We start from the raw sequence: 26,795 nt of genomic DNA on the forward strand, positions 1-26,795 counted from the left end.
AGCTCGAGCCGCCACCTGCGCGGCGCCACGCCGACGCCGCAGCCAGAGACGGTCGATCCCCGAGCTCCGCGCGTCGCCTGTGAGGGGCGGGGCCTCCTCCCCGGCGGGACCGACGGCTCGGCGCTCGCCTCGGGAGCCTGGGCGAAGGTCCGGCGAGGAGGAGGAGGAGGCGCCGCGAAGACGATGGCGGCCAACCAACCGCCGCCCCCGAAGCCCTGGGAGAACCGGAGGCTGTGAGTGCGGCTGGGGGCGCTGAGAGGGGGGGCGGGGAGGCGGGAGAGCCCCGAGGCGGAGCCGCCGCCATTCCCTCCTCATCGGTTTATGGCTGTTAATAGGTTCCGGGACTCACTTGCCGCCCTGAGAAGTGTGGCGGGGGGCGGGTTAGGGAAGGCACTCTGTACATGCTCAGGGGCCACACGCCTCCAAGGTCCTGGAGTGGCTAAGGGTGGGGGAGGAGGGAATACAAAACAGACAAGTTCCGGGGCTGACTTGCCGCCCTGAGGAGTGGGGGGGGGGAGTCACTCTGTACATGCTCAGGGGCCACTCCTCCAAGGCTGTGGAGTGGCTGGGGGGGGGGGTAGGAGGAGGGAACACAAATCAAACAAGTTCGGGGCTCCAGGGAATCATTCCCTCCCCCCCCTTCTTCCCTGAGCCCCCTGCTGGATTTTATCCTTCCAGCACCTTTCAGTGTTGGGTGGAGATGAGGGGTTTCTTTTCCACCCCACCAACACGGGATTCCTACATTGCAGGGGGTTGGACCATAGCTGTCAACCTTCCCTTTTTTTGCTGGAAATTCCCTTATTTCAGCGCCGTTTCCCCGCTGCTATCCCAGATTGTTAGATATCCCGTAGACAGGTGAGGCTGCTGATCCCTTATTTTCAAATCCAAAAGTTGACAGCTTTGCTGCTGATCCCTTATTTTTGAGGCCGCTGATCCCTTATTTTCAAATCTGAAAGTTGACAGCTATAGGTTGGACTAGATATCCGCCAGGGTCCCTTCCAACTCTGTTGTTGTTTAGTCGTGTCCGACTCTTCGCGACCCCATGGACCAGAGTATGCCAGGCACTCCTGTCTTCCACGGCCTCCTGCAGCTTGGTCAAACTCATGTTGGTAGCTTCGAGAACACTGTCCCACCATCTCATCCTATGTCGTCCCCTTCTCCTTGTGCCCTCCATCTTTCCCAACATCAGGGTCTTTTCCAGGGAGTCTTCTCTTCCCATGAGGTGGCCAAAGTATTGGAGCCTCAGCGTCAGGATCTGTCCTTCCAGTGAGCACTCAGGGCTGATTTCCTTCAGAATGGAGAGGTTGATCATGGGTAGGCAAACTAAGGCCCAGGGGCCAGATCTGGCCCAATCGCCTTCTAAATCCGACCCACGGATAGTCCTGGAATCAGTGTGTTTTTACATGAGTAGAATGTGTCCTTTTACAGTGGTACCTCTGGATGCGAACGGGATCTATTCCGGAGCCCAGTTCGCATCCAGAAGCGAATGCAACTCAAGTCTGCGTGCGTGGATCGCGATTCACTGCTTCTGCACATGCGCATGACGTCATTTTGAGTGTCTGCACATGCACGAGCAGCGAAACCCAGAAGTAACGTGTTCCGTTACTTCCGGGTCGCCACGGACCGTAACCTGAAAACGCTTAACCTGAAGCATATTCACCCCGAGGTATGACTGTATTTAAAATGCATCTGGCTTATTTGTGGGGCATAAGAATTTGTTCATTCCCCCCCTTCAAAATACAGTCCGCCCCCCCAAGGTCTGAGGGACAGTGGACCAGCCCCCTGCTGAAAAAGTTTGCTGACCCCTGGGTTTGATCTTCTTGCAATCATGGGACTCTCTAGAGTCTCCTCCAGCACCATAATTCAAAAGCATCAATTCTTTGGCGATCCTTCCAACCCTATGATTCTATTATTTCTCTTCCTCCCCCCTTCCATGGGGAAATATCACCCCCTCTCCCCATCTGATATGCCACTTTTCATTCAAATGAATCACAAAGCGGCTTACAAACAATAAAGAATAACAACACAATAGAACATCACAAGGGACGCGGGTGGCGCTGTGGGTAAAACCTCAGCGCCTAGGACTTGCCGATCGCATGGTCGGCGGTTCGAATCCCCGCGGCGGGGTGCGCTCCCATCGTTCGGTCCCAGCGCCTGCCAACCTAGCAGTTCGAAAGCACCCTTAAGTGCAAGTAGATAAATAGAGACCGCTTACCAGCAGGAAGGTAAACGGCGTTCCGTGTGCTGCGCTGGCTCGCCAGATGCAGCTTGTCACGCTGGCCATGTGACCCGGAAGTGTCTGCGGACAGCGCTGGCTCCCGGCCTATAGAGTGAGATGAGCGCACAACCCTAGAGTCTGTCAAGACTGGCTCGTATGGGCAGGGGTACCTTTACCTTTACCTAGAACATCACAAACGCAGCATAAATAGTGTAGAACAATTAACATCACCAGTGAGACAATTGCAGCCTATAAAACACTGCTAACGACCTCTTAAAAACAGGCTGAAAGTCACAATTGAAGCAAAAGTCGTGTTATAAGATTAATGAATCAATGCAGCATATATGATCTGTAAAACAATTTTAACAGCAACAAAATATCAGCCCCAAAATAAGCTAAGCACTGTTCTGTCCATAAGGGATGTCTTCAGCAAACTGGCCCCCTTTTCTTTTTTCTCACACACTTGCGGGGCAAGGAAGAGCAACAAGCCTCTTTCTTCTCCTCCTCCCCTTAATGGGGAGACATCCTCTCCCCACCCCCATAAAGGGGTGTATTCAGCCTTTCCCTTCTTGCTCCCACGCAATGCCCCACTTACTAAGGGGACGGGAGGTGGCAGGAGAGTTCTCTGTCTTCAAGGGGGAGGCAGATTCCCCCACCTCACACTTACTTCATAAATAATTGCTTTATAAACTGCTAAGGAGGACTGTTTCCTCTCCTCTTCTCCCCCAGCCAGGCTCATCAAAGGGCCAGTATCCTGCATAGGTAAAGGTAAAGGTACCCCTGCCCGTACGGGCCAGTCTTGACAGACTCTAGGGTTGTGCGCTCATCTCACTCTAGAGGCCGGGAGCTGGCGCCGTCCACAGACACTTCCGGGTCACGTGGCCAGTGTGACATCGCTGCTCTGGCGAGCCAGCACCAGCGCAGCGCACGGAACGCCGTTTACCTTCCCGCTATAAAGCGGTACCTATTTATCTACTTGCACTTTAAGGGTGCTTTCGAACTGCTAGGTGGGCAGGAGCTGGGACCGAAAGACGGGAGCTCACCCCGCCGCGGGGATTCGAACCGCCGACCATACGATTGGCAAGTCCTAGGCACTGTGGTTTTACCCACAGCGCCACCCGCGTCCCCCGTATCCTGCCTAGGCACCCACAATAACACAGACACACAAAAATAGGGAAGACATTGTCCTTCAGCTGTCTGGTGCTGTCAGCGACATTAATGACATGAAGGGGCTTGGGGAAAGGTCACACGCTTGTTTTCCATTGCTATTCTTTTTGAAAGGTTTCACTTTATGCTGTTTTGGGGTGCCACCTAATGTTTTAGGAGCTATGTGAATAATGGTTGTTATTATGATGGTGTTTGTATTCAGTTTATGCTATCCTCACCTTGGACTCTGAATTGTGCACACATTTTACAAGAGAGAGATAAGTGTGTGTTTGGACAGATAATGGGATATGTGGGTTAAAGCTCCATATAGATTACCCCTTTGGAACTTTGAATTCTTCAAATCCTTTTTGGAAATCTTAGGACTCAGTGCTAGGACGTATACTATAAACTGGAATTGAAGAGTAAAAGGATAGTGTGTTTTGCAACGTGGTATTGTCCCACATCATACCCCTTTTATGGATTATTTTGATTTTTCTTTTTTCATCGAATCATAGAACCTTAGAGTTGGAAGGGACCCCAAGGGTCATCTAGACCAACCCCCTGCAATGTAGGAATCTCCGCTAAAGCATCCATGACAGATGGCTATCCAACCTCTGCTTAAAAACCTCCAAAGAAGGAGTCCACCACCTCTCGTAGGAGTCTGCTCCCCTGCCAAACAGCTCTGACTGTCAGAAAGCCTTTCCAAATGTTTAGTCAGAATCTCCTTTCTTGCAACTTAAATCCATTGATTTGAGTCCTACCCTCCAGAGCAGGAGAAAACAAGCATGCTCCCTCCTCCTTGTGACAGCCCCTATGATATTTGAAGATGGCTATCCTATCTCCTCTCAGTCTCCTCTTTTCCAGGCAAAACATACCCAGAACAAAGGCAGAATAGAATGGTACTATTACTTCCCTTGATCTGGACACCATACAGTGGTGCCCCGCAAGACGAATGCCTCGCAAGACGGAAAACCCGCTAGATGAAAGGGTTTTCCGTTTTGGAGGTGCTTCGCAAAACAAATTTCCTATGGGCTTGCTTCGCAAGACGAAAATGTCTTGCGAGTTCCTGTGGGTTTTTCCCCCTTTCCCGCCCCTTTTTCTAAGCCGCTAAGCCGCTTATCCGCTAAGCTGATAAGCCGCTAAAAGCCGCTAAGCCGTCAAGACGAAAAAACCACTAGACGAAGAGACTCGCGGAATGGATTCTTTTCGTCTTGTGAGGCACCACTGTACTTTTCTTGATGCAGCCTAAAATAGCATTAGCTTCTTTTTTTTTGCGCTTCATCTCACTGTTGACTCATGTTAACCTTGAGTTCCACCAATAGCCCTAAATCCTTTTCACAGGTACACACCACAAGACCTTAGTATTACTGATAGCCTTGAATTTTGCTCCACCATTTTGCTCAGGATGGTCTACCTCCTTGTGGAAATTTTCTCAGTGAATCAGCAGCAAGTTGTTGCTTGTGTTCTGCTGCAATTTAGTGTGGGTCTGACATGCTTCCCCACCTCCCTCCCCTTTCCCAGCAAAATGGGTGTGTTGGCACAGGAGTTCCAAAGTGGTTAGAATTACTCCCTACTCCCTGCAGATTAGGGTTGCATAACATACCCACATATGTTGTGGTTCTGCCTACACGTAGGAGGAAGCTAAACTCAGTAGGACTTGACTTCTGGGTAAGTGCATACATTTGATCCGGAAATATATTTTCTAGCAGCATAACGAGATCTCAGGAGCCGTGTAAAAGTAAACACAAGTCACATTGGGACTTCCTGTAAGCTTTTACTGCTTGATATGCTTCCTGTAAGCTTTGTTTCCTGTAAGCTTTTACCACTTGATATGCAGAAGCAGCTTCCTCATGATCATTTTGTAAAATAGGAAGTGGGTGCTGATTGGCTAGCGCATTGGCTGTCAAAACAGCTACTGAAGGAAAGTCCATGGAGTTCCAGACACCTGAAATTAAGCAAGAATGCTGTTGGGACTGTAAAGTTAATAACTATCCTGTGATGTAGTTAATCATTCCAGATTTGCAAATAGCTGTCTTCCTGCTGTGTCCGCTAGCAAGGAAACCTAAAGCTCTTTTAGGCTGTGTATCACTGACATAGTATATGTCTGGGCAGGCTGGTTACTTGTGAGCAAGAAAATGTCATGGACCTATTTACAGGGTGGTAAAGGTAAAGGTACCCCTGACCGTTAGGTCCAGTCACGGACGACTCTGGGGTTGCATGCTCATCTCACTCTATAGGCCGAGGGAGCCGGCGTTTGTCTGAAGACAGCTTCCTGGTGACTGGGGGCGGCCGCCGAGACCACATAACACCGGTCTTGAAAGACCTACATTGGCTCCCAGTACGTTTCTGAGCACAATTCAAAGTGTTGGTGCTGACCTTTAAAGCCCTAAATGGCCTCGGCCCAGCATACCTGAAGAAGCGTCTCCACCCCCATCATTCTGCCCGGACGCTGAGGTCCAGTGCCGAGGGCCTTCTCGCGGTTCCCTCATTGTGAGAAGCAAAGCTACACGGAACCAGACAAAGGGCCTTCTCAGTAGTGGCGCCCACCCTGTGGAACGCCCTCCCATCAGATGTCAAAGAGATAAACAACTACCTGATATTCAGAAGACATCTTAAGGCAGCCCTGTTCAGGGAAGTTTTTAATGTGTGACATCTTAGCGTATTTTTGGTCTTTGTGGAAGCCGCCCAGAGTGGCTGGGGAAACCCAGCCAGATGGGCGGGGGACAAATAATAAATTGTTGTTGTTGTTGTTGTTGTTGTTGTTGTTGTTGTTATTATTATTCCGGGTCATGTGGCCAGCATGACTAAGCTGCTTCTGGCGAACCAGAGCAGCACACAGAAATGCCATTTACCTTCCCGCCAGAGCGGTGCCTATTTATCTACATTCATACCTCGGGTTGAAGTGGCTTCAGGATGAATATTTTCGGGTTGCGCTCCGCGGTGACCCGGAAGTAATGGAGCGCGTTACTTCCGGGTTTTGCCGCATGCGCAGACGCTCAAACTGATGTCACATGCATGTGCAGAAGCGGTGAATCGCCAGACGCGCGGACGTAGGTTGCATTCGCTTCAGGATGCGAACGGGGCTCTGGGATGGATCCTGTTCGCATCCAGAGGTACCACTGTACTTGCACTTCCCATTTTATACAGTGAGCTATTTGGATTAAGAGACCACTTTTTTGTCCAAATAGCAATCCAGTGCATCAGTTGAGACTTCAGTTTTGAACCCAGGTCCAAGGCTGTCCAATCAGTCTGTCCCTGCTGATATTAGTTGTGTCAACAGAACGTCCTCCTCCTCTTCCAGGCCATTCGGGAGTTGCAGCCTGGATTTGTTTCTGGTTTCAGCCACGTGCTGTGTAATCTGCGTGGGCAGAGGCGGCAGAGGAGATTGGCAGTTTCGCAATTAACCTTTGACACGAACCTGCAGCTCTAGCCTCCGACTTGAAATGGTCGCGTTGTATAAAGTCACTCAGAGGACCTGAACCTGCGCCTGTTTACTAGAGAAAGAAGTCCCACAGGGTTCAGTGAAACCTACTCCCAAGTGAAAAGCAGAAAAGAGTATTGTGGCACTTTGAATCAGGCCCTGAAGATCAAGAGTCAGCATTAAATCTCCTCCCATCTCCACCAGTATGGGGGTGTGAGGGAAACAGCTCTGTCTTGATCTTCAGGTATCGTTCGAGGGAGGAGAGGAAACGCATTTCCTTTCTCCCCATTGCAGCGCAGGACTAGTAGGAAGGGGACTTCTGCCCCCAGCCAAGGAATGTGATGGAGAGGAAGGCCCCTGACAGTTTGCAAAGGTGTATCACCTTCCTCTGGTGTTTGTGCCATGCTAGACAGTCTTGGCATGCAGGAAATGAGATGTAGCACTCCCAAGTACTGTATTTTTTGCTCTATAAGACACACTTTTTCCCTCCTAAAAAGTAAGGGGAAATGTGTGTGCGTCTTATGGAGCGAATGCAGGCGCAGTGAGCCCTCTTGCTGTTCTGGCTTCTGGGATTCAGAATATTTTTTTTCTTGTTTTCCCCCTCCAAAAGCTAGGTGCGTCTTATGGTCTGGTGCATCTTATAGAGCGAGAAATACGGTACTTTGTGATGCAGGAAGTGGTGTCTGATTTTGGGAGAGGGTTGGCAGACCACTGGGAATGGCTTCATGGGTAACAGGGTTTTTTTACCACCTTGTTTTAAAAGACTAGTGGATTTTTAAAGTGTTCATAGGCTAGATCTCGCCGCATGAGATGCATTATCTTTGGCAGAGAGAATGCGAGAGATGTACACAGCGGAAAAAATGTAAACAAAGGGGCCTAAAGCCTGTGAAGTGTAAGCATAATAGCTGTCTTAGAATAGGCTGATGCTCTTATCTTGCACACATTTGAGTTTTGCGGAGAAATGTCACCGACCTATTGTACAGCTTGCATTCCATGGTCTTCTACACTCACTGTTTACAATATCCCTCTTCTCCCTGTGTGTTTATATTTGCAGATTGAGAATGATGTAGGCTCTGGTCCATGAAGCTTACGCCATGAGTAAACTTTGCATTTTTAAAGCGCCACTAGTTTCTCTTCTTACAATAGATTTAACAGTGTTCCCGCTCTGGAATTTGTCTTCCTGCCTCCAAGCATGGTCACATCTACACAGTGGGCAGGATTCACAAGGACTTTCCTGTGTGCGAATGCACTTTCCCCCATCTCCTCCCTCTCTGTGCCCTTTGGAACCCCTGAATTTGGCTTAGGGGTGGTCAGGATTGCTCCATCTGACAAGCTGCAACGCTTGAGCAGATGGAAAGTTTGTAATAGCACAATGTGGAATTCCACCCCATACATTTAAAGTGCAAGGTAAAAAGGTAAAGAGACCCCTGACCATTAGGTCCAGTCGTGGCCGACTCTGGGGTTGTGGCGGTCATCTTGCTTTATTGGCCGAGGGAGCCGGTGTACAGCTTCCGGGTCATGTGGCCAGCATGACTAAGCCGCTTCTGGTGAACCAGAGCAGTGCACGGAAACACCGTTTACCATCCCGCCGGAGCAGTACCTATTTAAAGTGCAAGGCTTCCCCCAAATAATTCTGGGGATTGTAGCTTACGCCTCACAGAGTTATGATTCCCAGCCTCCTTAAAACTACAATTCCCAAGATTCTTTGGAGGAAGCTGTGTGCTTTAAATGTATGTTGTGGAATGTGACCTAAGTGTTCACACGATTACAACCCAAACCTAGGAAACCTTTAAGCTTCAGATTTCAGTTCATACCTTCCGGGCACCCACAACAGCCAAGATTTTCTAAAGGCTGTTGCCTTTCAATAAACGATTTGAGCACATAAAATTGAACAGGTTGCTCATCCCCATAACTTAAGCTCCTTTTCTGTGGCAGTGAAATGTCTTTGGGTTTCACTGCTAATTAAAACAAGATGTGCTATTGCAATATTCCGTTGCCTCAATTAAAACCTCCCTCTTGAAAACATTATGGTTTCATGTTTGCAAAATAAGACATTTTATTCCCTTGAAGAGCCTGATATGCAACATAGTTTCATTAGTATTTTGCAAGTTCAAATTCCTTTGAAAATTCAGATTCCCAAATTCTTACATTGGACAAACCTCGATGCATGAAGTTGCAGATAACCTGTATTTTGATCAGAACAGATGTACACACATTGTATTTTAAGAGATGTGTATTGATCTGCATGTTATGTGCCATTTTTAAAAATTTTGTTGCAAGTAGAGTAACCTGCTTTGTGTTAGAATGCCACAAGATATGTTTATGGCCGTTAGCTTGGCATATTTATTACATGTAAAACAAAGTGCCTTAATTTTGTACAAGCAAAATTGCAAATAAGACCCAGTTGTAGTCCACTTCCTTCTTAAAAGCTGAGTTTTCACCCAGACTTTCAGATCTTTCCCCAGGAGTGTTGGCACCCACAACAGGTTCTTTGCCATTTCAGCCACACCTTCCTCTGACCTTTCGAATCCTCCAGTGAGGCAATAAGTTGCCTGTTTCCAAATCGGTAAGCAGGTGTCTGTGTCACAGACATTTGAGGGAAGCGGTGGAAAGGTTGATAACAAGGGAGAGGCCAAGTCAAAAAAGGCAGCAGAATTGGCATACTTCTAGTTTCTCCAAATAGACCAAAGGTCGCCAAAAGAAAAGCAGCAATACACAAGCAATAAAGGACCTGAATGTCGCTCTTTGGGTGATGGCAGCATCTGCAGGGGCCCACATAGGCTATCCCTGCTGCAAGTGCAGAAACGCATTTTAGGATTTATTCCTTTGTGTGTCGTGTATATCCTTTTAGGCTTACCACTGGTGTTTCATGTGCGGGCTTGGGTGTGGGGTTCCACAATGACTGTTGATTCTCTAGAGGTAGAGATGCTTTTGTTCTCCCCATGGCTGTTGCATGATGCATTGACTGAAGGCATGCATTTGTGATGACTGTGAAAAGATTTGAGTGCAGGGCAGGGCACATATCCGGAGTCCTTAAACCTCATAGGCAGCGAGGCTAAGCACAATTCCAATAGAAGTGGACCACTGTGGAGCACAGCTGCTCGATTCCATTGTCACACTTGCATAAGCCCCTTGCTTTGCACAACCATATGTAGAGCGAAGCTTTAGGAGTCAAGGGGCTAAAGGGGTACCCCCAGATAACAGCAAGGCAGAGCATATCGGTAACATGCCCCACCGGGTGACTAAAGACAAATTCTGTTCCAAATTCAGACCTAAATCCCAGTTGGAATGGATAAAGGAAACCATCTTCACCCAAGACCACCCGGAACTGACCAACAACCCCTTTTTCAAGCACTTTGCCTCGGAAGGGGATGTTTGCCACAGGCTTGCTGTTTTCAGAAGTGGCCTTGTTACAGCTTCCTTTAAAAGAGCTGGAACCTCTTCCTCTCTTAAGGAGGCATTTTCTACCCAGCAGACATCCTCTCCCTGGCTCACAGCAGCTCATGCACATTCAGCTGAGAAGTATTCATCCCCAAACAACAGTTAGGTAATGCCTTTATTAGGACAGACTAATAAAACTTTATGAATTGGTCCTAATAAAGATGTTGCCATTCTGCTTCTGTTGAATGTCCATCCCTACCAACATTGGTTCAGCACAGCTGAACCACTGTCTTTGTTCAATATGAACTGTCTTTTGAGATTCAACATTTTTTATGTGTCGAAAACCAGAGCAGAGGATCAGTGTGTGGGGTTGTTTTTTTTATAAGTCTAGTGTTTTAGTGATGCCTGAACCTGGGTCCAAAGAGCATAATTATAACATAGGCATAATTAATGTCAACTTCTAAGTATACAGTGGTGCCTCGCAAGACGAAATTAATTCGTTCCGCAAGTCTCTTCGTCTTGCGAGTTTTTCGTCTTGCGATGCACGGTTTTCCATAGGAATGCATTGAAAATCAATTAATGCGTTCCTATGGAAACCGCCTTCCCCCGACCTCTTCTGGCGGGCGGCATTTTAAAATCGCCCGGGACAGCGGAGGACTTCTCCGCTGTCCGGGCGATTTAAAAGCCCCTGGGAAGGCAAGCAGGGGGGACAAAGACTTTTGCCCCCCGCCTGCCTTCAGAAGAGGTCCAGGACAGGCTTCGCGGACCTCTCCGCAAGCAGCGGGAGCGCTCCTCAGGCTTCGCGGCCCCGCCGCCCGGCTTCGGGACATCGTTCCGATGCCGGGCGGCGGGGGGAGGCTTTCTCGCCCCGCCGCCCGGCATCGGGACGATGCCCCGAAGCCGGGCGGCGGGGGGAGGCGTTCCCGCCCCGCCGCTCGGCTTCGGGACATCGTTCCGATGCCGGGCGGCGGGGGGAGACTTTCCCGCCCCGCCGCTCGGCTTCGGGACATCATTCCGATGCCGGGCGGCGGGGGGAGACTTTCCCGCCCCGCCACTCGGCTTCGGGACATCGTTCCGATGCCGGGCGGCGGGGGGAGACTTTCCCGCCTCGCCGCCCGGCATCGGGGCATCCTTCCGAAGCCCGGCGGCGGGAGGAGGTGTCCCCGCCCCGCCGCAAGGCTTCGGAGGAGGTCCGAGGACAGCGGGGAAGACGAGCTGCGCTTCCCCACTGTCCCGGAGATTTCCCTATGGGCTGTCGTCTTGCGAAGCAAGTCCATAGGGAAATTCGTCTTGCGAAGCGCCTCCAAAACGGAAAACCCTTTCGTCTAGCGGGTTTTCCGTCTTGCGAGGCGTTCGTCTTGCGGGGCACCACTGTACACACTGTTTGGAAGGAGTGTGGGATGAGGGATTATTTTTTAGCATAAAACCGTCCCGTGTACTAACATTGAACTTGTGCGTTTTAGATCTGCAGATGTGGGAGTTAGTCAGCTGACGCGGCCCGGGCAGCCCACCCTCACCCGCGTGCCCCCTCCCATTGTGCCAAGGCCATCTCAACAGACTGGGAGCACGGCCCTGAGCTCTTTCAGGCCTTCGTACAGCAGCCCCTTCAGCTCAGGCTACGGCACGTACGGAAACTCCTTCTACGGAAGCTACAGCCCTTACAGCTACGGATACGGCGGCATGGGCTACAACCGGTTTCGGATGGACGACGTTCCCGCCAGCCGGTTTGTGCAGCAGGCCGAGGAGAGTAGCCGCGGCGCGTTCCAGTCCATCGAAAGCATCGTGCATGCCTTCGCCTCGGTCAGCATGATGATGGACGCTACCTTTTCGGCGGTCTACAACAGCTTCCGAGCCGTCTTGGATGTAGCCAATCACTTCTCCCGGCTCAAGATCCACTTTACCAAGGTGTTTTCGGCTTTTGCCTTGGTCAGAACTATACGGTACCTTTACAGGCGGCTGCAGCGGTTGCTGGGTCTGAGAAAGAATTCCGAAAATGATGATTTGTGGGCAGAAAGCGAAGGGACTGTGGCCTGTGCTGGCCCCGAGGAAAGGGCGGCCAACTCTGCAAAATCCTGGCCCATTTTCCTATTCTTTGCCGTTGTTCTCGGGGGTCCCTACCTCATTTGGAAGCTGCTGTCCACCTACACTGAGGACGAAACAGGTAAAGGAGTTGTTGTGAATGTGGGGATCCAAGCACTTTTACAAGTATTTCCCGGTCTATGCTGCTGGGCTGTGGGGTAAAGCGATCAAGTGGCAACACAGAATCAGGTTTCAATGAATGACTATGAAGGCAACCTGAACTTTGCCCAGCTGTTGCGCAGGTTTTTGATGAATTATATTTTCTAATGTGGAAAGCAAGCTTGTGTGTTATCATTGCTTCTCAAAAATATTTCCATCGTCTATGGAGAGAAGCATTGGCTGGCTTCATGGTTTTCCCCACGTTGTGATTTTTGCATAGCGTGTACACACACATATCATGATTCACAATACATTGCCAGGTCAAAAATTATGAAACAGTGGTACCTCCGGTTGTGAATGGGATCCGTTCCAGAGGTCCGGCTGTATCCCGAAGTTTTCGCAACTGGAGAGACAGTTTCTGTGCATGCGCGTGTGGCGGTAGACCACTTCTGTGCATGCGCGAGCGGCGAAACACTTCCGAGTTTGTTGCTTTCGCAACCTGAAGTTTATGTTACCCGAGGGTAACGTAACCCAAGGTTTCACTGTATAACAATATGGACTTCAAACCGGTTTTGGACGATATACAGTACTGATTTATCCCTCAGCCCTAGAGTACATGACAGTGTTACAAGCAAGTCCCCAGTAGCTACTAGCAGCCTTCCAGATGGGTCCACAAAAGTTAGTGGCTTGCCTGGCTTTGCGGCCCAGTAAATAATTTACTCCTTTGCCACAGGAGACCAGGCAAGCGGCAAATTGAGAGCCAACCAAGTTTCAAACACCCCCTTCTGCCATCTTCAGCCTGGATTTTACCCTCCCCTCCCTTTTCTGCCTTATCCATAGGTTAGTGTTGTATTTGCAGTGAGGCGGACCAGCATTTGGCAACCCTGCTTCATGTGGAAAACCCTGGTTTAGCATACATTCACTTACCGTATTTTTCCCTCTATAACACGCAGATTTTTTTCTCCTAAAAAGGAAGGGGAAATGTCTGTGCGTGTTATAGAGCGAATGTGTGGTCCCTGGAGCCGAAAAATCAGGCAAAAAATCAAATTGCGGCGCTGCACGGAGAAGCGAAACCTGAAAAGAGGAAGTGGCTGCTTTCCTGCAATCTGCCTCAGGGTCTTACTGACCACCCCCCTCTGTTTCGTTGCTGTGTTTGCTGAAACGGAACAAAGAGCAGGGAAAGCCCCTCCCCTCCAGGCAAGCAGAGGGGAATTCCTCTCTGTGCTGCTGGGGGAGAGGGAGAGAGAGGGGGGAAGGGAGAGAGAGAGGGGGGAGGGGGAGGGAGAGAGAGGGGGGAGGGAGGGAGGGAGGGGGAGAGAGAGAGAGAGAGAGAGAGAGAGAGAGAGAGAGAGAGATGGCTGGCTTGGGTGGGGGGAAACTTTTGCCTTTCTTTCCTCCCTCCCGTTAAATCCCTCTCCTGCATTCTTAGCCAGCTGCTTCTCTGCACACTCCTCTCATGTCCCTTCTTTGTTTTTCCTTCGCTCCCCACTTAAAATGTGGTTACAAAGCATAGATCCACATGGATCCTCAGGATCTTTGCATTGGGTCACCCCAAATTCACCATCAGATCACATAGCATGTCCATGGCTACAGCCTGCAACAAAAAAATCACGCACCCACTGTTGCCTGGGGCTGCAATGGTGCAAAAATGTGGTTACAAAGCATGGATCCACAGGGATTCTCAGGATCTTTGCATTGGGTCACCCCAAATTCACCATCAGATCACATAGCATGTCCATGGCTACAGCCTGCACCAAAAAAATCACGCACCCACTGTTGCCTGGGGCTGCAATGGTGCAAAAACGTGGTTACAAAGCATGGATCCACAGGGATTCTCAGGATCTTTGCATTGGGTCACCCCAAATTCACCATCAGATCACATAGCATGTCCATGGCTACAGCCTGCACCAAAAAAATCACGCACCCACTGTTGCCTGGGGCTGCAATGGTGCAAAAACGTGGTTACAAAGCATGGATCCACAGGGATTCTCAGGATTTTTGCATTGGGTCACCCCAAATTCACCATCAGATCACATGTCTGTGGCCACAGCATGAAGCCCAAAAATGATACATCCACTGTTTCATTCAGAATGTTTTTTCCCTTGTTTTCCTCCTCTAAAAACGATGTGCGTGTTATGGTCAGGTGCGTGTTATAGAGCGAAAAATACGGTAATTTAAAAACATCTAAGCTGCTTCATATTTAAGCATCTCTTTAAGCAGTGTGCAAATATAGAGCAGGAAGAAAACGAAGCAGCATGATAAAAACAGAGATACAACCTAACAACCAGTATTATAAAAGCACGCTAATAATAATAATAATCAGGAATTCAATAATAACACGGTCTGATCTTCATGTTGTGTGGGAGAAGGGGATTTTTTGTGTGATTGTAGGTAGGATTAATAATGGTTAATGTGGGAGGCAGATGGGGAAAATGATAGCAAGCCGAGGTTCTGAAGGAATCTGTGACACATATATTACTGCAGAGCTGTACAGCCTTGGATAGTAGCCAAAGGGGAAGTGAAGTAACAATAAAATAAAGAGAAATAGGGCCTTTTGCCGCAAACCAAATGGCAGGCACGTTAAGTGTTAAGCTCGTCTTTTACCTGGTGCTTAGATGCTCTTTACACCCCACCACAAGGGTAGAAGTGATTTGTCTCAGAACAGGAATGCACTATAACATGACAGGCCTCTGGTTTTCTGCAGTGAGTGTGAGTTCGCCATATGCTCTTACCACCACCCTGAAACGAAAGCTCTGCCCCCTCCAACCAGCCATGCAAACAATGTTCATCAACAAATATTCTCCATCAACAATCCTGCCTACTGCAAACACTAACTGCAGTTTATTTTAAAAGCAACACTTTATTTAGTGTTTATTTCTTGCTTGCTTGCTTTTGTGTTTGTCTTGTTTAAAGTTTGAAGCAAGCTGTCTACAGCCAGCAATACGTTTGAGTTGATAGAAACCAAAAACATTTGATGCCATCCTCTCTTAATACCCATGGCATTTCTCATAATTTAGGAAGGCACTGTTTTCAACCTGATCTCATAACTGGAGATGTCATTGCACTGCACTTTGCTCAGCGGTGGCAAAGACTGGACTGGGAATTTGTAGTTCAGCTGTCAGCTACTTTCATGGCTGAACAGAGAATCTAACCTCAGGTCTCGCATGTCCCACTTTATTCCAAGGCCACAGCGCTATGCTTGGTGTTATATGTGGCTCCTGCCAAGGGATTCTAAAGGAGGGTGAGAAGAGCAGGTTTAGATACTGTGCGTCCCTAATTTCAGCTTCGAGGAGGGAGAGAGGAACAAATCTTGCTTTTATGCACCAGTATAATGAAAAGGGAATTTAGAACATGTTCCAATACTTAGTGAATGTTCAGTGTGAGCACTCTGGAATTTGAAATGCTTCGCTGGAAAAAGGCTTTGAAGGCGTAAAACTCTTAAGTATAGCACATAAATATCATGGGCTGACTTTAACCGATCAAGTTAAGCACTTTAATTTGTGTACACCCTGGCCTTCTGCTAAGGGGCTCAGTCAGGTTTGGATATCATTTCTTGGTTGGTTGCCTCTGGCAAATTGAGATTGTCTCCAAACAACCACTTACAAAAAATCTCTCTCTCTTTGTAGCTCACAAATGACATACATCAGTTGTGTGTGTACATTTGAGCATTCCTGTTAGCTTTTGAACTTATTTATGAGTCCGAGAGGTTTCAGCCTTGGCACAACAACTAAGGGACTTGAATTAGGGCAGCCTGAAAGTTGATAGCTTGGCTCATGAGCTGTGTAGCAGAGTACGGAATTGAACTGGGTTTCCTGTACCCCTTGGACCATACTGACTCTCAAAGATTGTTTTCTAAGAGACTGTACTGATCCAGCAGAGTTATGTTGACTTATTTATCCCTTGTTCTGTGGCACAGTTTCCAGCAATTGGGCAAGTGGAGAGGATGATCATGTTGTTGGGAGAGCAGAATATGATTTCAATGCTGTTTCGGAAGAAGAAATTTCTTTCCATGCTGGCGAAATGCTAAAACTGGCACCCAAAGGTAAGATGGTTTTGATTCATTGTGATTTCCCACCCCCAGATATTTCAATGCAGTATCTAGGAAAACGGAAGAACATTTACCCTCTCAACCTAACTGTATGTTAAGGGACAGTTTGAGAACTTATGGGGCAATTTGTTTGTCTAACAGGAAGCAGTGGCATTTCTTGCAAATAGTTACTTGTTCCATAGAAATACCTACATCTGCAGTCTTTAGATTTGTTGGATAACTTGTGTCAATGTACTCAGACTAGAGGTATGCAACTAGAGTTGACTGGTTTAATATATTGTATGAAGTTTCTGAAAGCTATGCTTCACTGTTTCTGTTAATGACATTTGCTAGTCCTTTTTGAAATCTTGACATTTCAAAGTCATTGGTTTGGTCATTGAACTGTTTTATTAATCATTACGTCTCAAGTGTGCTCTTCAGATTGGTTTTCACTCAAGTCTCAAGGTTTGAGAAGGTCACACAAAATCTAAACGAACTGGTCTTTGCAGAATTCTCCAAATACTTTCAATAACTCAGTTATCTGTTCATGGGCTCCTCTGCTAACCACTCATGTCTGTCTTTCTTTTTTCTTTCCAGAACGACAACCCAAAATACGTGGCTGGCTCTTGGCCAGCCGTGATGGCCAGACAACAGGACTTGTTCCAGCTAATTATGTCCGAATACTCGGCAAAAGGAAAGGAAAGCGAGCCGTAGAGCTGGAGAAGGTTACTGAGCATGAGCCGGCACTCAGCAACACCACTTTGATCCCGGGAGCAACAGCTTCCAACACCCTGGAAGAGCAAGAAGCTGCCTTTGAGTCTGTTTTTGTAGAAAATAATAAAGTCCCTGTCACATCCAGCTCTGCTGTGCTTGGTGGAGACAAACAGGACCTTTGATGCATTTATCAGAGTAAGCCTGTGGTGGTCACAGTAATTCTGTAGGGTAGGCATTCAGTAGTGATGTAGCGGAACACTGTTGTTGACGGTATCCAGGTACTTGCTGTTCACACCTGGTAGAGTCATTGGGAGGGATGTTTTCAGTCTAAGCCTGTGCTTGATTCTTTTGGCATTGAACAGTTGTGTTAAGCAGGCTAGCATCCATTTCATTATCTCAGGCGTGGGTGAGTTTTGGAGTGCAGGAGACTTGGCACCTTGTACCGTTCAACGGAAGGAGCTGGGCTGAGAGGTTCCACAGGCAGCTATCTGCTTTGAAGTCCTCCTCAGGGACTGAATACAGCGTCTTTGTGGCGGTTCCAAGAAAGAACATGTTTTAACCCAAGACTTCACACATAGTGCAAGGTTGGTTTTCTTTCCCTCCTTACACCCAGTTTTTGTGAGATGAAGAATCTCTGGCTCATGGGGATATCAGGAAACCTTTGGGGGGAGGTGAATTAATATTTCCATAAGTTAGTAGTTCTGTATGGAAGGCACTTTAGTACTGACAGCAAGCCTAGTTAATTGTAGTTCCAAGATGTGAGGCGACATGTGCTTGGTCCTCTTTTCATAGATAGGCTTTCTACTCTGAGCTTTGCTCCTTTGTGCTGCCTTAGACCCCTGTGCTTGAAGCTTCATTCATTCTTCATGTCATTCTTTGCCTGGACTAGTAGGCAATTGCTCTTTAACTAGAAATACTGCACCACTTTTTCTTCCAGTTCAACTTTGTGACATCTGTGGCTCTGCTTTTGTCCTGTCAACTGCAAGCTGATCTATCAAGAATACCTCACTGAGGCTCAAACTGCATGTGAAAGCAGATCTGTATGTTTTAAACCCAAATCTGCCACTATTACATGCAGTCTCAGCTTCAGTGTTTAGTAAATGTAACATATAAATCTGATTTTCTCATCCCTTACAATTGCAGGTATGAGCTGATGGTCATCCTTTGACATCGCTCTACTAAGGATGCTAAACTTTGCTCCTATAAAGGTTGAGATGTTACTTTACAAAGCTGGACTGACATGAAAATGAAACTTGTTTTCTGAAATCATGTTTGCTACTGTACTGATGCCACACTATTCTGAATAGTGAGATAAAAATCCAGGTTGATTCTGGGAAGATTTGATAATTGATAAAACTTATTTCAGGCTGCAATTTCTTAAAGTGGTAAACCAGAGCTCTACAATTTCTGTAGCAGCTATGAACTCCCAGTGTGACGCAACTCATATTCATCTTTGTAGACTGTTTTAAAATAAAATACTGAGTCTGACACAAGTGCATCTTGGATTTTGTCAATCTTAAATCACAATCCTTCTATAGAGTACCTGAAGTTTCACTACATAGCCATTAACTCACATGGTCCATTGGTGCCCATGTGAGGTTATAGCTGCTCTGGGTTAGGGAAAATCAGGATGAGATTTCTGGATGGACCAGCTACATTTTTATTATTTTACTTTAATTTAAAAAGAAGAAAAACCTTACATCCTGCCAGTTTTCAAAAAGGAATCAAAGGTGGCTTACAGCCACAAAAACAACAAGCAATATAAAAATGAAAACCACAAGATACATTAAATTGCCATCATCATAAAACAGCAATTAGCACAGGAAGCAAAAAAATCCCTGTATGTAACAACCCATAAACAAGATTAGGTAAACAGAGACACCACTTGTGCACCCCATACAAGACAGATTACGCAACATGGAAATCCAAGGGCACTTCAGATTCTTCTCTGGTTGAGTGCAAATATGGCATCTCTCAAGATCCTGCCTCATAGCTCCTAGGAGTGGCCATCCTGGGAAATAAGCCTTGGAACAAGCATACACACCTGACCCAAGTTGTTCGCATGTCTATGGACTGATCTCTTTCGATTTGCAGCCCCTCTGCACAGAAAAAGAAGGGGGGGGAAATGGGGCGATTGAAATGTACTAGGAAAGTTATCTTCACATGTAATACTTCAAGATTTTAACTAAATATTTGCTTCCCTCCCCTCCCCTCCAAAAAACCCAAGCCTATTGAAAAATAAAAGTGGCTAGGGTTGGTAGTGGGAAAATGCTCCACATTTTCATTAGACTTACATTTTGTGATATCTAAATGTTACAGATTATTTTTTTCAGATAATACTGTAGTAGAATCAGCAGGTTGAAAAGTCTTTTGCTTAAAAAGGATTCATTATTGATTTACTAAATTTCCAGACAGGTCCTAAATGTATTCACTTAGAAGTAGGTCCTACTGAATTTGATGGGGCTTGTCCCGGGAAGTACCCTTGGACTGCAGTCTTTACTTTATACTCGCTTGAACTATACTTAACAAACTGTCATATCTATGCATATTGAACTTCAATAGATAAGTATGTATAGCGGACCTTGACTCTGACACTTTGACTCTGCTTGTTTTATTGGCGCCAGAATGAAAATTGATGTAAACAACCTACTGTAGATATACTAAAGGTTTTATCATGCAGTTGGATTAACCTTGATGAATCTATTAAATGCCGTTGAAACTTGACTGCAGCACTGGTTTTTTTAATTCACACTGAAATGACAATACAATTGAGTGAAACTGGGGCTATGGGAACATTTGAGGTAGAAAAGTGGCTTTTGATATTTCCCTTCTGCTCTGTAATCTTATAAATTGAGGAAATGGCTGTATGGGTGGGTGGGGTTCTTTTTGAGAGTGGAGGATTTTATTTTAATCACACCTGTGGAACAGATAAGGGAATGTGTTCTGTTGTGTGTGGGGCATCAGAATGCAGCTATATTGAGAAATAGCAGGAAAGGTGTACAAAGGTGATTTTGGAGTCGCAGAGTACAAAGGCCACTAAAGATTAAGCTCCTCTCGACTCTGAAGTTAATAATGCAACTTGAGGGAATCACAAAATGCTGTATTATACATGCCTAATAAAACACAAATTCCAAGATTGATTGTTTGCATTTTGGTAAAAAAAAATGTTCTATCAGTTCTATAAATGCATAGGAGAAACCTAGACAAATTGCTGCCACATAACAAGGTACAGAACATACAAATGTTTTATGGAAGGTTGTTTTTTTAAATAATATTGCAGTAGATGCCGAAGCACGTTTTCCTTCTCTCACCTTTTTTGCATTGAGTTCTTTTTCAAGTTTTGTTTTGAGAATGTGTGATTTCTCCATGAATTTATTTATTTCTCTCCTGAGTTCATCTGTCTGTTGTTGACGTTCCCTGCAAGAAGGAAAACAAATTCCATGAGGCAGTTTCATTACAGTAAGGACAAGTCATTTATTGTTGTAATAGAGTTATTTATTAAGAAAAGCCCTTCTGGACCAAAGGTCCACCTAGCCCAACATCCTTTTTTCTACAGTAACCAAGCAGATAATAAAATCATACCCTCTGGAGCAGGAGAAAACAAGCTTGCTCTATCCTCCATGTGATACCCTTTAGATCAGGGTTTCCCAAACCTGGGTCTCCAGCTGCTTTAAATAAGTGAAGATGGCTATATCTCCTCTCAGTCTCCTCTTATGAAGAAGATCCTTACTTTTATGATTCATAAAGAACCTCCCTGTGTAACAGCTGATGTGTGATCTTATGATACTTTGAACTGTATATAGTTTTGATTCTACCATATAAATAGTCTGCAGGTTTGAGGTTCCGTAAGCAGTAAATCCAGTACTATTTGGCAATCTCATGCCCCATATTATAAATGAATGAGCAGAAAACTTAGCCTGCTGCCTTGCACAGAAAGAAGCGGCTTGAATAATCCATTGATTTCAATGGGATTAAAGACAGTCTGTTAGTAGGGATGGCAGCTTTAGTTAAAAGTTACATCTAGGAGATCCTGCTTTCAGACATTTGAACACCGTACCGGGATTTTTCTTGGAAGGTACCAGAAATATATTGCTTTATCTTGAGAATATTTTCTTCTCTGCGCCTTATATCAGCCTCACTCTGTTTTTTCATTTCGAGTACCAGCTCTGCATGCTGCAAAAGGAAGCAAGCGACATTGCAGTGTGATTACTAAATACTGAGGGATAAGTTTAGTGTGAAAAATGTTTATTTTCCAGATAAGGTTTTAATGTGTATTAGAATGAAATAATAGTAACCTAAATAAAGCAAGAGCAACAAATTATGCCTGTTTTCCTTGGTGACAAACCTGTGTTTCTTGCTCCTGAATTATTTTTCTGTAACGTGCTACAGTTTCATCAAGCAACTGGCTCTGCTCCTTGACTAAATGTTCTGATTCTTCCAGTCGCCTTTCAGTCTCTTTCTGGTGTTCTTTTTCTAATTCTATTGCTGTTCTATACTCAGTAGCCTGTTAAAATAATCATCATCATCATCATCATCAATCCAATTATACTATAATCCTGTATTTGCTTATTCAGAAGGAAGTCCTTCAAATCCTTCCTCAAAACAACGTCCTAGTTTCATTCCTGCTTCTGTAACTAATCCTGGGTACAATAATAGAATCATAAAGTTGGAAGGTACCTGAGGGTCATCTAGTCCAACCCCTTGCAATGCAGGAATCTCAACTAAAGTGTCCATGACAGAAGGCCAATAAATACATATTGTTATAGGTTGTGGAGGGTGAGGAGCCTCGTGATTCTCCGCCTGTGAAGTTAGAATCTACATTATGAAACCTGGTGTACCGGTCAAACAAGTTCCTTGGGTGGCTTCACCAGCGTCTTAAAGAGTTCTAAGAAGAGAGGTTTTGCAATAGTGGCAACTGCTGATGCTTCCAGGAGGGGAGAAGGGACCTGGGTAAATGCCCAAAGGAGAACAAAAGGCCAAGATAGTTAGTTTTTTTATTTTTCTGTGTTGAACCCAAAGCTAAGCCCCTTTGCAGGTCATCTCTAGGAAGTTAGTGAAGAGGAAAGATCTATTAGAGTGTTATTGCTGTGATCCCTTCCATCCTATGCTCAGTTTGTATATAGGTAAAGTTAAAGGTCCAGTCGCGGACGACTCTGGGGTTGCGGTGCTCATATCGCTTTACTGGCCGAGGAAGCCAGCGTACAGCTTCTGGGTCATGTGGCCAGCATAACTAAGCCACTTCTGGTGAACCAGAGCAGCGCACGGAAACACTGTTTACCTTCCCACTGGAGCAGTACCTATTTATCTACTTGCACTTTGACGTGCTTTCGAACTGCTAGGTTGGCAGGAGCAGGGACCAAGCAACAGGAGCTCACCCTGTCGCGGAGATTCGAACCGCCAACCTTCTGATCAGCAAGCCCTAGGCTCTGTGGTTTAACCCACAGTGTATATAGAAGTCTACAAAACCATATATCCTAAAGGCACCATAGTCTTCATTGACTTTTGCTCCAAGGAAACGGAACCCTGGGTCCCCCAGGAGTCTCTCACTGCTCAGAGAGTAGGATGCATGCAACAATATTCTTTTCCTGCAGGCCTTGGCTTGCACATGGATCTCCTTTGCCTGAAAAAGCTGCTGTAGAAAAGTAATTGCAATGAAAACTCCTTTGCACACACAGATTTGTTCTCCTGAAGCAAATGGATTAGTCTGTGTTAGGCCTACGCACAGATCCCTGTCCCCACCCACCCACTAACCTGGGCACCTCCTGCCCTGCCCCGGATTCAGTCCCGAGTCAATTCAGGGGTGGAGCTAATGGTTTAGTTAGTGTTTCCTTCCCCCCACCTCTCCCCAAGAGCAGGAGGGTGAAATCTTGCAGAGTGCTGCTTACAGGTGCCTTCTCTGCACACAAGGGGCTCTAGAACACAACGCGTTTTTAATTACAGCATTTCCACATTTATCAAATGAGGTTCCATATTTTCAACAAAATCATTGGAAGCTAAGTCTTCACTCCACATCTAAAGAGCAACAGAGAAGAGGCTAGGCAGTACTTGTCATTGAGGAAGTCCTGCCTAGAAACAGCCCAGTTCTATGCATGTCTACACAATTAAGTCCAAACAACTTCAAATGGAAATTACTCCTAGGGAAGTGTGCACAGGATTTCAGAGTATGATGTTTAGATGAAATCTGAGAACCCAAGATGTTTTAGATGTGCAGCAAAACTGCAACACTTGGATGTTACAATCAAGTATTTGAAAATACATTATTTAGATGTAATCCTCAGATTTGCTGTGTCTTCTCAAGGAAAAGTAGATTATTGAGCCTCTGGTGAGCTGCCTGCCATACATGATGGTTAGGCTAAATTTCGCTTGACGGGGTCACATGTTGTAAGGGTTTGATTTAACGCTTCAGTGTCTCATAAATCAGTGAATCTGAATTTACAATACCTGGTCTTTTATTATTTTAGTTAATCTTGATATTGATGACTCCTTTTCTTTTAGAATACTTTTGAGCTGCAGGTGTTTCTTTTGCAGAGCTTTAAACTTTTCCAGAGAATTGTTCTCTTCACCTAAGGATGCCTGTTTGATAATAAAGATGCCTGTTGAATTATGGTTAATACAAATGCAAAATGAACTAGAAATTGTTTTCATGCCCCCTAGTGGATAAAACTAAATTAAGAACACAAATGTGGTTGCACGGCAGATTTGTATAACAGCATTATGAAATTGGCAGTTTTATTTTCAAATTCTTTCCTAGTGATCTCTACCATGAAATTTGCCCTTTTCATGGTTGCTGCACACTGCGTTGACAGTTTTAATCGAGCTATCTACTATGACCCCAAGGTATAGTGCATGTGCGTGAAATTAAAGATTTTTTTTCTCCAACATGCATCACTTTACACGTTTACACTAAATTGCATCTGCCATTTTATTGCCCATTCTCTCAGTTTGGAGAGATCTTTTCAGAGCTCTTTGTAATCTCTTTTTGTTTTAACAACCACGAACACAAATTTATGGTCATCAGCAAACCTGGCCACATCACTGCTCACTCATAACTCTACATCATTTATGAACTAAAGTTAAAAAGCACAGATCCTTGGGGGATTCCACTTTCTATTTCTCTCCATTTGGAGAAATGTCCATTTATTCCTACTATTTGCTTCCTGCAACTTAAAACGATTCCTGATCCAGATTTGGACCTCTCCTTTTACTCCTTGACTGCTAAGCTTGTTTAGGAACTTTTGGTGAGCTACTTTGTCAAAGGCTTTTTGAAAGTCCAAGTACACTATGTCAACCAGATAGACCTCTATCTAAATGCTTGTTGTCACTCTCAAAGAATTCTAATAGGTTTGTGAGACAGAACTTTTTCTTGCAGAAGCCATACTAGCTCTGCTTCAGTAAGGCTTGTTCTTCTATGTGCTTGTTTATTTTATCTTTAACAATACTTTCCACTAGTTTTCTAGGGACAGGCATTCAGCTAACGGGCTTGTAATTTCCAGGATTCCCCCGGATCCTTTCTTAAGAATTGGTGTTACATTGGCTACTTTCCAGTTCTCTGGTATGGAGGCTGATCCAAGGGGCAATTTACATATTTTTGTTAGAAGATCAGCAATTTCACATTTTAGTTACTTGAGAATTCTCAGGTGGATGCCGTCCAGACCTGGTGATTTGTAGGTTTTTATTTTGTCTATTATTTTGGCTGGAACTTCATATTTTGTCATCTCCGTTCTGTAACAATCCCTTCCTCTGTTCTCTGAAATCATGACTTTGTTCATTCATTTTTTACCAAACAGCCAGATAATGTAATTTCCATATAGCTGTCTTCTGGTGTTTTCTGTGCATTCCTTCCATGTTTCCCAGACCTGATTTGTGGCAATTATGTTCGTAGCAAACTGTAATTACAGCTTCAGCTAACTGGGGTGGACAGAGAAAAGCACTGCTAAGGCTTTTCAGGGCTTCTATGCCCTTAAACACCTCCTTTCTTCAGATTCAATCCATTTTATTGCTCCCTGTTGATTATGGCCTGTGTTTGGTCATCTTGACATTATTGGCTTCCATATTTAAATCCTACATATACCACCAAACATGCACAATGTCACCTCTTGTTTTTTATGTGCCAGAATATTCTAATAAAGAACAGTCACTATTTCAAAATATATCACCCTGTGTTGATTTCAGCTTTAATCTATTCTATCTCATCTGTTCTTGTGAATTATATAGGGGACCTTTATGGGGGAGTTAATTTTGTTGTTGTTGTTGTGTTCTAAGCGGAGAGGGGAAATCTCGCACGCACTTTTTGTCTTACCATAGGGTCGCTCCCAACTTTCCTGCTTCTCGTTTCTTGATTTCCAGTTGCCACACCGACTGTGCCAGGTGTAACTCTTGGTTTGATAGCCCTGTCTGTAAGAAGTGATCCAGGAGTGCAATGTCTGAATGGTTCATGGTCTTTAAAGCCATGTCCTCTAACTTTCAAAGCTTGGGATTTCACATGGGTCATTTTCTCTGGTGTCTGCTCTCAGGTAGGCTTACCTATATGTAGAAAAGTAAACAGATGTGGAAAGGTGCAGTATAAATGGATAAAACAAATACATTCACAGATGGAGAACTTGTGGCCCTCCAGATGTTATTGGATTCCAGCTCTGATCAGCCTCAGGGGTGATGGGATCTGTTCTCTGGTGGGCCAAAGGGTCCCCATTCCTGCTCTAGGATGACCAAAAAACAGAAGCTACCTAATGTCAACTATGTCACTTGCTTTTTGAGGGGCTGTGTAGAGGGTAGGGAGAAGCAACATTGGTTAGTAAGCAAAATGTAATACAGTCATAGCTCGGGTTACAGAAGCTTCAGGTTGTGTTTTTTCGGGTTACGGACTGCCGAAACCCAGAAGTACTGGAACGGGTTACTTCTGGGTCTCAGCGGTCGTGCATGCGCAGAAGTGCTAAATCGCGCTTTGCGCATGTGCAGAAGCGCCGAATTGTAACCCACGCGTGCACAGATGCGCCACTGCAGGTTGCGGACGTGCATCCCGCACGGATTACGTTCGCAACCTGAGCGTCCACTGTAAATAAATAAATATTATGTATAATATATATATTATTTATATATTATATATGATTAGATTTTATATATATATATATATATATATATATATATATATAAAATCTAATCACATATAATATATAAATAATATATATAATATATAATATATAATATATAATATATAATATATAATATATAATATATAATATATATATATAATATAATATATAATATAATATATATATATTGATATTGAAATCATACATATAATTATATGAAATGCCTTGACGTCAACAGACGGAGGTTGTTCTGCGAGTGACGTCACGCCGCAGGTAAGGTGGGCCCGGGTGACGTCACGACCAAGCACACGTGGGGGGGGGTTTCGCGGGAGAGCCCGTCCCGTTAGGCTCTCTTTTCCCTTCCCCGCACAGCTCTCGCCTTCCTCCCTTCTTCCCCCTCAGAGAGAGAGAGAGAAAGACGCCTCGCCTGAGAGGCTCCGCCAGCGCCGCCGCCGCCGCCGCAGTAGGCCCGATGCCGCCGGTTGCTAGGCGACCGGACGCTGAGGGGGCGGGGCTGCCCGCCGCGGGAGAAGCGAGACGGCGAGAAAGAGAGAGAGAGAGAGAGAGAGCGAGAGAGCAGAAGGGCGGCAGGGGAAGGGAAGGGACGGGGCCGCTGCACTG

General features: G+C 45.7%; 2 protein-coding genes across 4 annotated transcripts; one reads left to right on the plus strand and one right to left on the minus strand.

The window, feature by feature from the left end:
• Positions 1-79: 79 nt before the first annotated feature.
• On the plus strand, positions 80-19,809 carry PEX13 (peroxisomal biogenesis factor 13). Of its 2 annotated transcripts, XR_014154563.1 has the most exons (5): positions 80-233; positions 11,630-12,327; positions 16,261-16,386; positions 16,969-17,348; positions 17,388-19,809. XR_014154563.1 is itself a non-coding variant. In XM_081854903.1 (4 exons), the coding sequence occupies exons 1-4, from the start codon at positions 184-186 to the stop codon at positions 17,265-17,267; spliced, it is 1,173 nt and encodes a 390-aa protein (XP_081711029.1). In that variant the 5' UTR covers positions 80-183; the 3' UTR covers positions 17,268-19,809. The 2 variants fall into 2 exon arrangements, 1 of the variants encoding a protein (XP_081711029.1); XM_081854903.1 differs by having other exon boundaries at positions 16,969-19,809.
• On the minus strand, positions 18,743-26,721 carry LOC309337964 (uncharacterized protein). Of its 2 annotated transcripts, none has more exons than XM_081855025.1 (7): positions 26,602-26,721; positions 25,385-25,608; positions 23,527-23,658; positions 21,431-21,589; positions 21,143-21,258; positions 20,397-20,502; positions 18,743-19,184 (listed from the first exon to the last, which is right to left on the minus strand). In XM_081855025.1, the coding sequence occupies exons 2-7, from the start codon at positions 25,574-25,576 to the stop codon at positions 19,152-19,154; spliced, it is 738 nt and encodes a 245-aa protein (XP_081711151.1). In that variant the 5' UTR covers positions 25,577-25,608; positions 26,602-26,721; the 3' UTR covers positions 18,743-19,151. The 2 variants fall into 2 exon arrangements, with proteins under 2 accessions (XP_081711151.1, XP_081711150.1); XM_081855024.1 differs by having other exon boundaries at positions 26,380-26,644.
• Positions 26,722-26,795: the final 74 nt, after the last annotated feature.

The sequence above is a fragment of the Podarcis erhardii genome, assembly GCF_964252035.2.
Source record: "Podarcis erhardii genome assembly, chromosome: 3".
Classification (NCBI taxonomy): domain Eukaryota; kingdom Metazoa; phylum Chordata; class Lepidosauria; order Squamata; family Lacertidae; genus Podarcis; species Podarcis erhardii.